Source organism: Thermobia domestica, chromosome 17, assembly GCF_964235325.1.
Source record: "Thermobia domestica chromosome 17, izTheDome1.hap1.1, whole genome shotgun sequence".
NCBI classification, from domain to species: Eukaryota; Metazoa; Arthropoda; class Insecta; order Zygentoma; family Lepismatidae; genus Thermobia; species Thermobia domestica.
In genome coordinates this window covers 15460125-15475150 of record NC_137470.1, presented here as the reverse complement: position 1 = coordinate 15475150, position 15026 = coordinate 15460125, and the positions used below count along the sequence as shown (strand labels likewise).

The 15026-nt window shown below is 38.2% G+C and overlaps 1 protein-coding gene across 1 annotated transcript in view; it reads right to left on the bottom strand.

The window, feature by feature from the left end:
- Window positions 1–15026, bottom strand: part of LOC145673940 (otoferlin-like) — a 479417-nt gene that overhangs the window by 322733 nt on the left and 141658 nt on the right. Inside the window, exon 3 of the mRNA XM_081743754.1 lies at window positions 13184–13458. Coding sequence (XP_081599880.1) covers window positions 13184–13458 — 275 coding nt within the window. The remainder of the gene's footprint in view (window positions 1–13183; window positions 13459–15026) is intronic.

The following is a 15026-nucleotide window of genomic DNA, read 5'->3' as shown; positions in this document are numbered from 1 at the left end:
TTATCGCACTAACTTTCTCATTCCTATCCCTTAAACTAAATAATGTCATACTGCAGTTATTAACGAAACATTTTCTTCTAAAATTCGATCCAAATTACAAGTAGTGATGAGCAAATACAAGACCGGGATGGTCTTGGTCTTGGTCTTGCACTGAAACCCTTGGTCTTGGTCTTGCACACCCAATCTTGGTCTTGGTCTTGCACTGAAACCCTTGGTCTTGATCTTGCACATCCAGTCTTGGTCTTGTTCTTGCACTGAAACCCTTGGTCTTGATCTTGCACATCCAGTCTTGGTCTTGTTCTTGCACTGAAACCCTTGGTCTTGGTTTTGCACATCCAGTCTTGGTCTTGTTCTTGCACTGAAACCCTTGGTCTTGGTCTTGCACATCCAGTCTTGGTCTTGTTCTTGCACTGAAACCCTTGGTCTTGATCTTGCACATCCAGTCTTGGTCTTGTTCTTGCACTGAAACCCTTGGTCTTGGTCTTGCACACCCAGTCTTGGTCTTGTTCTTGCACTGAAACCCTTGGTCTTGATCTTGCACATCCAGTCTTGGTCTTGTTCTTGCACTGAAACCCTTGGTCTTGGTCTTGCACACCCAGTCTTGTTCTTGTTCTTGCACTGAAACCCTTGGTCTTGGTCTTGCACACCCAGTCTTGGTCTTGGTCTTGGTCTTCAATGCAAGAGTCTTGCAAGTCTTGCATTTAAGAAATCTCAAGCTTTTCATAGGTAAATTTTACTATGCATATAAGGCATAATAAGCTCAACAATAGTAACGGAAATACAATGTATGTTTATAAATGTAATATAGTTTAACTTCGTGTAAGTATGATGATAGTGTACAACATAGGGGATGACCTTTATTTTTTTATTGGGTGCCCACGCTTCACTCAGGGTCGGATCCAGGACGGACTTCTGGGGGGGGGCGGTCGGTAGTAATACTGCTACTTACAGCTACCTTTAAGAGCTCCAAACTTTTAATGGATGGGTTTATTTATATATAAAATAAGAAAGTTTTCCCCTCTGGGGGGGGGGCGATCGCCCCCCCCCCCTGGATCCGCCCCTGGCTTCACTACTGATAAGGTATGACTGAATCGCAACGTTTTGTAATTCATTTATATTTTTTAACAGATCCAACAATCCAGTGGTTCCCAAACTAGGGAGGCTACCCCTAAGACACATGAAATAAAATCAAGATGGCATAGATTATTGAAATACCATGAATTGCAAAATTATTTTTACATTCTAAAGGCGTCAGATTTTTCTTTTCAACCACAATTAGCTAATCCTTGTATTAAACTTCCAATTAAATATTGAAAGTTTGTTTTACGGATTTCAATATGTACTCTATGGGGCAGAAACATTCATATTACGCAAAAGCAACGGAAAAGTTGCAGTCTTTCGAAACATGGGCATGGAGAAAAAAAAGAGAGAATTAGCTGTGTTGAACAGAAAACGAATGAGGTGTTAGAAATATTAGCAGTAGGGAAAAAAGAAGAATTTTAGATATTGTTAACAGGAGGAATAGGAACTGGTTAGGATATTGGCTGAGGAGGAACTGTATTATGAGGGACGTGCTAGAGGGTATTGTGGAAGGAAAGAGAGGGAGGGAGCAAAGCAGACTATTTGAGGGAGGGTATTAAAACAGAAAATTGCTACGTCAAGACGAAGAGACTAGCTTGAGGATCACCGAACGTCGAACCTTGTCAGTTGCAACAAGTAACCTGCAATAATGGCAGAATATCTTTTATGATGATGAAATGTTTAGCAATATAGACCAAAAAAAGAGAGAGAAAATTAAAATAATAATTATTATAATCGAAACTCTTAATATTTTAGAATAATTTGAGTGAAAACTGAAAACGATTCAACTGTTTATGTCTTTTGTGTAAACTCAATTTATATAATAACTTTTGACCTGTATTACAAATACAAAAGAACGGCATTAAGCTCCAAGTTATTTGAAGTCTCACTTGTGAATATGAATTACTAGCATCAATTACCCACTTCGTTCGGTTAAACTAAATAATAATAATAACTAACTAACTAACTAACTCTATGGCCTATGGAACCCGGAGGTTCAGTGCCGCGTTCACAAAAGCTCTCCACTGACTTCTATCCTTAGCTAATTGCATCCAGTTTCTACTTATTCCTATCTCTGCGAGATCCATCTTAATATTATCCTCCCATCTGCGCCTAGGTCTTCCTAATGGTCGTTTTCCTATGGGTCTACCAGTCAAGACTTTGAAAGCGTTTCTACTTTCTTCCATTCTAGCTACATGACCTGCCCACCTAAGCCTCCTAGACTTGACGACCCTAACAATGTTGGGTAAACCGTATAAACTATGTAGTTCCTCGTTATGAAGCTTCCCATTCTCGCCATTCCCATTCTCGTTCCTCTTGGGTCCGAATATTCTTCTCAGGATCCTGTTCTCAAATACTTTCAGTCTATGTTCTTCCCTCAGAGTAAGCGACCATGTTTCGCAACCATACAGAACAACAGGCATGATTATCGTTTTATATATTTTAAGCTTCAAATTCCTCGACAGAATTCGCGACGACAAGAGATTTTGAACCGAGTAGTAACACGAATTCCCTGCCTTTAGTCGACATTTAATTTCTTCGTGAATATGATTTTCGTCTGTTAATATTGATCCTAAATATTTTAAAGTATCCACTTTATCAAAAGCATTATTTAATATTTTAACGCCTCCACAATTTGCCGTATTACGGTCCCGACGCACTTCCATGTATTTAGTTTTCTCTGCATTTACTTCTAAACCCATGTCCCTGCAAGCGTTTAATAAGATCTCTGCATTTCTTTCTACTGTTCTCCTATCCTCCCCTATTAAATTTACATCATCAGCATATGCCATAACCTGGTGAATGCCGTTCAACTCTAGGCCCTGGTTGCTATCTTTGATTTTCCTTATGGCGTATTCCAGCACAAAGTTAAATAATAATGGCGACAACGCATATCCTTGTTTCAGACCATTTTCGACGTGGAAGCTCGTGGACAAAAATTTTCCTACCCGGACTTTACTTTGGGATTCACTTAAACATATCTTAATTAATCTAATTAGCTTTCTCGGTATTCCAAGTTCTGTAAGAACGTTGTATAATGTTTCTCTCCTAACCGAGTCGTAAGCCTTTCTAAAATCAATAAATAGTTTATGTACCGGGGTATTGTATTCCCACTTCTTTTCGAGTATTTGGCGAATGGTAAATATTTGGTCGATAGTTGATCGATTTCGTCTAAATCCGCACTGATAATCTCCAATAATTTCATCTGCGTATGGGGTCAATCTTGCTAACAGAATATTTGAAAGGATTTTATAGGATGTTGACAGAAGAGAAATGCCTCGATAATTATTACAGTCAGTTTTGTCGCCTTTCTTGTGATAATAATAATAATAATAGTAATAATAATAATAATAATAATAATAATAATAATAATAATAATAATAATAATAATAATAATATTTCGTTAGTCAGTCACGCTTTTACTATTAGTAAAGCGCTCTCTGATATCGGTCATTTTTGATTATTTTTATATTTCTCTCCCCTCCTCCTCCCCAAGTTGCGGGGCTGAATTTCTATTTAAACGGCATCACAATTGTCACTGTTTGTCTCAGAGACCCCGAAAACTATAGATTCGGCACTAATATCGGTCATTTTCAATAAACTTATATATCTCTTCCTCCCTCATGTTGCGAGGCACGGCATCGGAAGTGTCATTGTTCATCTCAATGACCTCGAAAACCTTGAGTTCGACATTGATAATGGCTATTTTCGATCATTTTTATATATCTCGTTCCTCCCCCAAGTTGCTGTGCTGCATTTGCATTTAAACGGAATCGGAAATATCAGTGTTCACCTTAGCAACGCCGAAAACTATGGATTCGATACTAATATTTGGTCATTTTTGATCATTATTATGTATCTCCCTCTCCCACAAGCTACGAGGCTGAATTTGGTCGCAAACGGTATCGGAAGTCTCAGTATTCAAGTCAGCGACCTCGAAAAGTACGGATTCAACACTAATATTCGTCATTTTCCATCATTTATATATATATATATATATATCCCCTCCGCCAAGCTACGGGGCTGAATTTTGATTTAAACAGCATCGGAAGTATCATTGTTTATCTCAGCGACCCCCAAACTTATAGATTCCAATTTAATATCGGTCATTTCCGATCATTTTTAAATATATTTCCCCTAAACTGCACCGTCAAAGTGATATGAAAGAAACCATCTCAGGTCCAATTTTCATCTATGTTAAAAATGAGATCGAGTTCGGTCGGGTGGTTCAAGAGTTATTAAATGTTATTTGTTTTTGTACATTTTCCATCCCCTCCCCTAAGTTCTACCGCCAAAGTGATTTGATAAAACCACCCAAAGTCCGAACCTCATCTATGTTGAAAATTTGATTGAGATCGATCGGATGTTTCAAGAGTGATGATGTCACAAAGACAGTTATTTATATTTTTATTTTTTACATATATCTCCATCCTCCCCTCTCCTACGTTGCACCGTCAAAGTAAAATGATAAAAATCGCTCCAGGCCTGAACTTCATCTATGTTGAAAATTTGATCAAGATCGGCCGGGTGTTTCAAAAGTTATTAAGTTTTATTTATTTTATATAGAGGGTAACTTCGGCAAATAACGCCACCAATTCAACATATTGTTTTGGTGTTCAAGTGATTTTATATCTATAACCGTGCAAACTACATGGAAGATGGAGTGAAACCTCCTCTATAATACGATGAGAAAACAAAAACCCTACACACACAATGTCGACCACAATGCGCTGAGAATCGGAGGAAGTATGAGATGGCGTTATTACCAGACGTGTAGGCAAATAACGCCACTTGCTTTACAACAGCGGAAAGGTGATAGAATCGTAATGAAATACATTTTGAACACAACTAAACAATATTCTTGGCAATGTGCTACCTGCTTTGCCAGTACACAAAACTCATAGTCATAGTACATGTTAAACAGTAATTCTTGTGATGATTGCAAATCCCTTAACATGACAGCTGCAGTCACATGGAGCACTACTCGTCGGAGTCAGACAACAATGCACAAAAAGCGTTACACACAGTTCACAAGCCAAATTTTACAATGCTGGTAGAATCACATGATTCGTGAAACTAAATCATGCATTCAATACACTGAGCTCACGTTTTAGGACCCCTATTATCATAGTAATATCTTCCACAGTCCCCATGGAATATATCTCCATCCTTCTTCTTTCTAGAGGATGTTTGTTTCTTCATGCCGGAAAAAGTGGAAAGGCCAGCCGTTGCGAACAGGTTTGGTGTTACCAATACTCCTCTGGCAGTAATAGAACGCCCCCTGGAATGAGATTTGCTCCTAGTTATTTTAGGTGTAGGAAGAAGCTCGTGGATGGAGTGGGATCGGTGGTGTTGAAGGAGAGATGAAGGCTGCTCATGTGCTTGGAGGTGTTGGTAGAGGTTGCTCTTGCTTTAAGACATCATTTGGGGAAAAGTGACATCGAGTACAGCATTGTTGAAAGGATACGATGTAGCGCTGAAGCCTGAAATGCCTGTGAAAACAGTTTTGGAAACTCTAGCTTCCCAAGTGTTCTTCCCGGGATGTGTTCATCGAGAACTGTCAACTTCTTCAGAGCAGTACATTTTTAACGATTTGAAGAAGCTCTTGTCGATCGCTTGAATTTCGTGGGTGCAAGGTGTAGGCAGGCACAGCAGTTGGATGCCATGGTCTCAGCAGTATTTAAAATGGTAATATCAAGATGACTGCGATGACCATCTACAATAAGCAGTGCTCGGCCAGGGATCCAGTGTCTGTTGAAATATTCCACAGATGTACGGAATTCTTTCTTTGTAACATAGCCTTTAGGTGTCATTGCCTGAAGGAAGATTATCACCAAACTTTTTTTCATACTTTTTCTTGTAGAACACCATTGGAGGGATCCAATTTGAACCTGATGCATTGGCGCACGCAATAACATTCACAATTTTACCTTTTTCGCCATGTGTGGCATTATGTACTCGCTTGCTCCCTTTCCGTACTATGTAGAACTTTTAGGCTGCTGTTGTATGTTATTTGTGGCCCAGTTTCATCTGCATTGTAAATAAGTTCAGAATTGTCACGTAAGTTCATAGCATCAAGTGTAATTTTTTAGTGTGTGCAATTCGTTTACAATAGTTCTGTTGAAACTCATGAGTTTATCATAGCTCAAATTTTCCGCCTTTCTGCACACGATATTGGGGTGGCTTGTCATGAAAGCATAAAACCAGTCTTTTCCGGCTCTACCACTATGAAATGGATTAGTTGTGGCATTCTCTTTACATATTCTATAAGCACCCTCAAAAACATCTTTCTAGGTAAACAAATCCAGCTGTTTGTAAACGAATTATTCTCTGTTTTAATTCTTCTTCCAGTTGCTGTGACAATACAGAACTGCGACGAAGTTTTCGAATGGGCTTTTTGTCCTTTCGTTTCATCCAATCTCTTAACATTCTGCGAGGAATGTTAAACACACATGCAGCTAGCAGTTTTCATATTCTGCTCGATGGCCGTGATAGCTTGATGTAAATCATTTTCAGACAACCTGGCCCGTATGTTTGGATATTTCCTTCTCATCTGGAAAAGATAATGAACAAAACGATCAGACGTCTCACATTTCATAGCCACTTCGACAAAAAAATCTTTTAACACTAGTATTAGTTTCGATTAGCGATTAGGTGAAATGGCGTTATTTCCAGACGCGATAGTGGCGTTATTTTCAGAAGCCATAGACTTTGTTTTGGCCATTCTTTCTATACTAAGAATAGCGGTCCTGCGTATATGATCTATATGATACTAATATGCAAGTATGACCCTATCGACGCATACCTTTAGTCATAGTAAAATCTTACTTTTACACAAACAATTCGCTTACCTTGTATGACGCACTGAAAATTTGCGAGCTGTTTCCTCCGCTCCGCGGCTGCCATGTCAACACTTGTCCACTGCTTTCTCTCTATTGACTAGTGGCTGGCCTCTAGCCTTTGTGTCTACAAAGACAACAAGCATCACTGCTTATCACACATCCTTAAGTGGTCACCTTACGAGCCACGTGCTCATGCTAGCACTATGAAAAGTTTTAAATGGCCTTATTACTCGACTGGCGTTATTTGCCGAACTTACTCTATATATATATATCCCCCCGCTCCTCCAACCCCTAGGTTCTACCATCAAAGTGAAACAAACTCTAAACATCTTTCCAGGACCGAACCTCATACACGTTAAAAATTTGATTGAGATCGGTTCAAGAGTTATTGTCACAAACTTAGTCACTTTTATTTTTATTTATATTGATTTTTGTACATCTCCCCTTCCTCCTCCCCCCTTTACGTTGCTCCATCAAAGTGAACTGGCATATAACATTCCAGGCTTGAACCTCATCTATGTTAAAAATTTAATCGAGGTTGGTCGTTTGTTTCAAGAGTTATTAAGTTTTATTTATTATTTTATAACTACTCCTTCTTCCAGGGGACGCGGTGGCTCAGTGGTAGAGCGTTCACCTCCAGTTGCTTGGGGTCCCTGGTTCGATCCCAGCTCTCGCCGTGTGGACTTTGTGGTGGACAAACACCGTGCTCGTGGGTTTTCTCGGGGTTCTCCCGTTTCCTCCCACTTTCTTCATTCCTCCATTTCACTCATCTCTCATCATCACCGTCTCCTTTAGCCTAACCGGCATAACCGTGGGACGTAAAACTTAAAGATTTCATTTCATTTCCCCCCTTCTTCCACCCCTAAGTTTTACCGTCAAAGTGAAATGATAAAAACACTCCCAGACTTAAACCTCATCTATGTCGAAAACTTGATCGAGATCGGTCGGGTGGTTCAAGAGATTAGGAGTTACAAAAATAGTCACTTTCAATTTTATAATATTGATTTGTTGTTGTAGTATAATGTTATATCGCTCAATCCTCGATGTACCGTGTACCTAAGGAGGCTAAAAGTTATATTGATAAACAATTACTCAACGTATAAGCATCCGTCCATAAAATCAAACTTGCGGTAACATGCACTTAGTTTTTGTGAATGTCATGAAAATATTATTTCGATATTAATTTTATGAGCACACGTTAAAAATTTCCAACAGATACTTGAGTCTCTGAGCCAAGGCCATATCCATGTAGTCAACACCTATGGTATACGGTATTACCGATGTTCAATACTACATTTCTCTTTAGTTTTGGAAGAAGAACACCACTAATATGTTTTGAAATGAAATGAAGTATCTAGTTTAAAGTCCCACGATTACGCACCAAGGCTAAGGGAAATGGTAATGATGAGAAATGACTGAAATGGTGGAATAAAGAAAGTAGGCGGAAACGGAAAAAAACGTCGAGAAAATCCACGCTCACAGTGTTTGTACACCAAAAAAGCTCACATGGCGCAAGATGATACCTGTGTGGCTTAAAAACGAGCAATATTTACAGAAAACGCGAACAACCAATTCAGAAAACGACATGCTGTAGCTATATGCTACAAAGGCAGATCGAATCACACGGATTGCATAAACTACTGGGAATATATTCACTCCAGCAGCATTTTTACTGAAGCGAAGAAATTTATCTCCTTATTTTTTACATTCTATAAAAAAATTCAAGTAGTGCCGGTACTTGTGCAAGACTCTTGCGCAAGAGTCTTGGTCTTGCATTGGAATTCCTGGTCTTGGTCTTGCATGCAAGGCTCTTGCAAACACTATAAGACCAAGAATCTTGCGCTCATCAATAATTACAAGACGTTCCTGGAAAACTTGACCCAAAGAAAATCACCCCCAAAACTTAATTATTCCTTCCAGATTTTTCCGTAAGGAATGACTTACGTAATTAGTGAAATTATTAGAGTTATTAGTGAAATACCCAAACTATATACAGAGTGTCTCAAAAGTTCCCTGACAAAGGGTAACTCTGTTATTATCAGAGTCACAACAAAATATAAGAGGAAAAACGGACGGAATATCTCCAAATATGATATTTTCAATCTAAAGTGAAGGAATTTTTCAAATCGGACGAGCCGTTTAGTCTATACACTTTTTATGCGCCCAATGTTAAATGAAAATTCAACGTTGCCATTTACCTGGACACAAATTGAATGAAGTTACTGTTTGAAATAGGGGCTGGCCATCGACATGCTAGAGTAAAATATATAACTTTATTAACTTATGTTGTGGATCCAGGTAAACGGCAACGTTACATTTTCATTTAACATTGGGCGCATAAAAAGTGTACAGTAGAAACGGCCCGTCCGATTTAAAAAAAAGTTCCTTCACTTTAGATTGAAAACATCATATTTGGGGACGGCTTTTCCTCTTACATTTTGTTGTAACTCTGATAATAAGTTACCCAATGTCATGGGACTTTTGGAACACCCTGTACAAATTACATGAACTGACATAAAATAAAAGGGTACTTCTGGTTGAGGTGGAAAGTTGAAATTTGGCATGATTGTAGCTTTCCGGGACTACGACAGAAAAATGGCTACAATGAATATTTTCAATTTTTAGGGGGTCTAAAGCAGGATGAAGAAATTCCACATGTTAATTAAATGGGCCTTTTTTTTTTTTTTACCTACAATCTCATATGTTAGGTACTTGGAATAAAAACTTGAAATTCTGCATGCTTGTACGTTTTCGTTAGCGTTACGTAAGTAAATAAGTAAAAATAAAAATTTCCTACTTTAAAGTAGTTTTATGGGGAACTAAAAAATCATTCCCATGTTATTTATATGGGACATCTTTTACACCAAAAAATTAATGAGCACTCCCTGTAGGGTCACAATGATGAAATGTGGCATGATTGTAGCATTTTGGGAATAACGGACAAGAAAATTGCCAAACGTGTATTTTTTTTAAGTTTTAGGGGATCTAAAGCGGGGATGAAGAAATTCCCCATGTTATTTAAATGGGTCTTTTTTTTTTTTTTTTACATATAAGCTCATATTTTAGATGGTTGAAATTGTAACAAACTTGAAATTCGGTACTCTAAAAACGAGTAGAGATATGAGAACCATAAAAATATAGTTAAACATGGTATGGCCGTTGGAAACATATTTCTTGTTACATAAACAATATTAACATTACCTCCTATGTTGCCCGAATCATGTGAGGAAATTCTTTTCTTGTATTATCTGTCAGAAAAGTAAATGTACACCTGTTTTTTGAGTCTGGCATTCCTGAGCTCCATCTATGGAGAGTATGAGAATTAAATCAATCAAATGTTTACTGAGGGACAAGAAGAAAAGTCTAATCTGAATAAGACATTGCAGAGGGGCCCAAGCTGTGAATACAAATAGTGCATAGTGTAAATAAAGGGCGACACCGAAAGAGAAAGCCAGAAACAGCTGCTAAACGGAGAAAAAAGAGTAAAAATTGTCGAAGTGGGAACATAAAATACAAATACAACAAATATGCCAACAACTAAGCGTTTACCAAGCAACTATCTTCGTGTAGTGGTTAAGGCACTAGATTACAAATCCAAAGAACGGCGGTTCAAATCTGCTCCAAGTAGTATATATATATTTTTTAAATAATGCATACAGCACATGAAAGGTGGTAAAAGAGAGCGTATTACCCGTTTAATATGTTAAATGAAAACGAGTTAAATTTTCGGTGAAATTTATTAGAGAAGTGAGACAATGAAAATGAGGAAGCAAGTATATTTAATCAGGGGTTGTATCAGAGGGTGGTGACCGGAAAAACTGGAAATTTTCTCGAATTTCGCCCATGTGAGTCTCTACGATACGCAAATTTCTTTAGAAATGTGCGTGTTGCAGAGAGAGAGAGAGAAAGAGAGTGATGCTCCCGGAACTGAGAGTGTGGTGCTTCCATTCAAATCAACGAGATGACAAATAGACGCTTACATAATAAGAATGCCGAATATAAACAGCCATAAAACAGCAAAGTAATAATTGCAAACGTTATCACCTAAGGTTCCAAGATCCGCACAACATATCACTAATATCCCGAATGCCAAAATATTGTGACTTACACAACTCCCCCTCTCCCCAAATGTGTCCTGTGAAAATAATCTCAAGTTTTGGGATGAGGGACCATATTGAGACCACGAATTTAAACTATATAAGTAGACTTTTAGCAGATTCTTATTCAGTTATTTTTTCTACAACCAGTTTTATTGATATTCAAGACAGCAATAGCACTATATTTGTTAACGACAAAGCGAAGTTATTGCAACACTGCGTTACATAGTGAATCATGCATATTACACTCGTGAGTTTTGCTATGCAGAGGCTAGCCACCGAGGCACGCTGAATAACGACTGAAGGAAGCAGCGAGGACAGATAGCGATACAGTGAACGGAACAAACAATGCATTACAGACATTTCAAGAGAGAGAGAAAAAAGAAAGATCCCTCTTTCCACACTTCATGCTGTAGTTCTAACTTCCATTCCCCTCAAAGTCACATGCCTAGACTATTATAAAATTCCATCACACTTAATCCAGAGCCTTCGAACAACTTTGTTCTACGAAGGGAAACGTAGAACACTACACTTATAGATATACCATACATAAACAGTTAAGTAGTAATAGATGAATGCAATTAACCCCACATAATATCGATTGTCTAAATATACACTGGTTTCAAACAATTAGACACATAACAAACATTCACAACACCATTATAACTTATCATATGTTAATTCCACTTCACAAGTAGTAGAACGAAAACCGTAGACTGACCGTGGAATGAAAACCGTAGAAAATAGAATGATTTTTTAAAAATTACAATTATGAACACAAGTTAGTGAATGAAACGATGACGATCAATGAAAAGATGATGATCCGAGCACGGATTTCGAGAAATAACTTGATAATGAGATGAAAACAGAATTTTATAAAAGGAATGGTTATGATGCGCTAGACACAAAATGGTTGCCTGTTTCGTCTCGTCATGTGAAAATGTCTCGTTTTAGAGAGGCGAGAAAAAGCCTGTGTTTCGTCTTGTGCAGTGGCGGATCTAGCACGGGAACGGGGGACCTAAGCCCCCCACTTTCAGATTGACGAAAATAATTTAAGCTATTATTTATATGGTTTTGAAAATTTATAGTAAGGTCATGATATATTTTATCATAGTCTAAATTCAGGCAGCCCCCCAGTTTTTACCTTCTAGATCCGCCACTGGTTTAGTGGCTATTCCGGTGTAATCTCGTGTTGTCTCGCCCATGCTGAATTGGAAGCCTCTCACCAGAGATGAAGTTAATCGTGGGCCGTGAGTCAACAGGACGTGATCCACTGCAACCCACCATAAACCAGCTACCCACCATAACCTACATACTCACTACGACCCACCGACACACTCTTAGAAAGACGAATTAGACGAAAGGAGACGAGAAAAATGAGTTATATAATATTAGGTTATTAATTAAATATTTCATTATTAAATATGATCAACATCGCTTATGTCGCTTTCGAGAAAATCGTCCGAAAAGAAAGTCACATCAAAAACAAACTATTCCTCGTATATTTTCTTAGGACAAGTTTCTTATGCCATATTGGCAGATTATCAATGAAACGTTTATTTATGAAATATAAACAAAATCGCTCGTCCTTTCTTGAGAAAATCGTCTTTAGAAAAAAACTACTACTTGTACATTTCTAAAGGACAAACGGGTTACGCTATATTATCAGGTTATTAATGAAATATTTAATTATTGAATATAGATAAACACATCACAGGATTTGTTTTAGAGAAAATCGCCCGAAAAGGTCAGTATCAGGCCAGTGTATAATACCAATTATAAAATGGATTTTAGATTTCTGCGTTTTCAGTATCTAAGGCCATTTAGCCCTTCACGATTTGAGGGATGACTTCCCTCAGCGAGCACACAATCCGGGGAAAGAGAAGGAAGAAAGGATTGGGGGAGGAAGAAAGCAGACTGGGACCTATAAGTTAGGTACCACCCCGGCATTTGCCTGGTGTGAGTGAGGAAAACACAGGAAAACCTCATTCAGGGTGGCTGGCCTGATAAAGCGTGTTACACTTTTTCGACTGAGTGATCCCACCGGGAATCGAACCCGGGACCGCTCGCACAATTATAAAATGGTTTAATTATTATGTATATTGTTAAAATATTAATAAGGTCAAATTTGCTGAACCATCCAGATAATAAAAAGTGACTTACCGTTTTCTTTCTGCGCCTGGACTCTTTTCTGGTGCACTAAGCGACCCCCTGGATGCTCGAACCGGTGAAGGAGCTCTTAATGACCCTGTTAAAGAATGACAGCTCCCTCTCCTGCCCTCCTGAGTAGGTAAATTCCGTTCTAAGTTGGCAATATTCTGCTCAATGTCGATCAGCAACTGTTGTTCGTCGTCGAGAGCTTCGTACGCTTCGTTCCCAGTCCAGGAAGTAGCCTCACCATCGGGAGGGTTATAGCACACGTCGAAAGTCACAATCACCTAAAAATAAAGAAAAAGTTCATTCAATGTGTGTATAGTATATTGGTACTGATAAATTTAGCGTTTAACATATAGACTACCAACTCAGAGACAACCACTCCTCAGTAGTTTATGATATGGCTGCTCTGTCAAAATATGAGAATCACTTGCTACTTATGGTTTCCATATCTAATTTTTAGTTTCTGACGTGCTGATAGGCTTCATGCAGCTTCTTTCCAACTATCTCTGAAACTCCAATGATGCACATTGTCATGGCACCATATGGGTATCCATGTGCCAAGTACTGTCCAATGTGTTAGTATATCAAAATAACATAAGTTTAACATTATTAACCATGACTATTATGAAATCAAATGAAATCTTTCAGTTTCACGTCCCATACTTATGCCGGTTAGGCTAAAGGAGACGGTGATGAGAAATTAATGCAATGGCGGAATGAATGACGTGGAAGGAAAAGGAAGAACCCCGAGAAAACCCACGCACACGGTATTCATGACGATATAAGTGACGTCAGGTAACTGGATAAAAGTATTTACTGTCTTTTGAATTAATTCCGTTCTTGTATGAAAAGAGAATTAGGTGTCAAGCTTAACTCTTAATACTCCGAGAAAGCCACAATGGCTTTGTTTTTTTCCCCGTAGTTCTATGCTTGATTTTGGATTATTTAATACGTTTAGGAAAGAAAAATAAGGGAAAGACGCTGTAGTTATGAAGAATACACAATTCTAGCATTCAGTAAGTTCCCATACTAGAGCTCTCTTGTAGAAAATAAATGAAACAAAAAGTTTGTGGAATAAATCACTAGGATGGAAATAAAGGATGAAAAAGGAAGAAATTGTAAGTAATATGAGCAGTAGAAGAATATAGGCGACGGTACCCTGACGGTAGTTTATACAGATTCGAAAAAGTCAGAACTACATTCAACTAGCATATAAACCTTCAGATTACAGAAAAAAAATGTAATAATAGAGAAAAAGCATTTAATCTTATCTAACCCCTGAGCATCGAATTATATAAAACCTTATATCATCCAAAAATTTCGGTATATGCATAATATTAGTACTAAATTTCACATTCATAGGGTCATTGATTTCAGAAGTTTTGTGGTGTGTGACGGAAGTTCATTCTTAACACATTATCCAAAGGTTAGAAAAATCTTTAAGTTTTACGTCCCACCTTATGCCGGTTAGGCTAAAGGAGACGGTGATAATGAGAGATGAGTGAAATGGTGGAATGAAGAAAGTGGGAGGAAACGGAAGAAGCACGAGAAAACCAACGAACACGGTGTTTGTCCACCACAAAGTTCACACGGCGCGAGCTGGAATCGAACCAGGGATCCCAAGCACCAAAGGTGAACGCTCTACCATTGAGCCACCTCGCCCTCAATCCAAAGATTAGAGTATAAGGAAAATATACAGTGTTATCCAAAAATGATGCAAACTAAAGTGTAGGGAAAGGCGGGGCGGAAAGGGGTACTTAACATAAATGGCTATGTAAGTGTAATAGAAACGAGAATGGAATACTCAGAATGAACTTAATATGTTATTTGAATTTTAGGTACAAAAAAG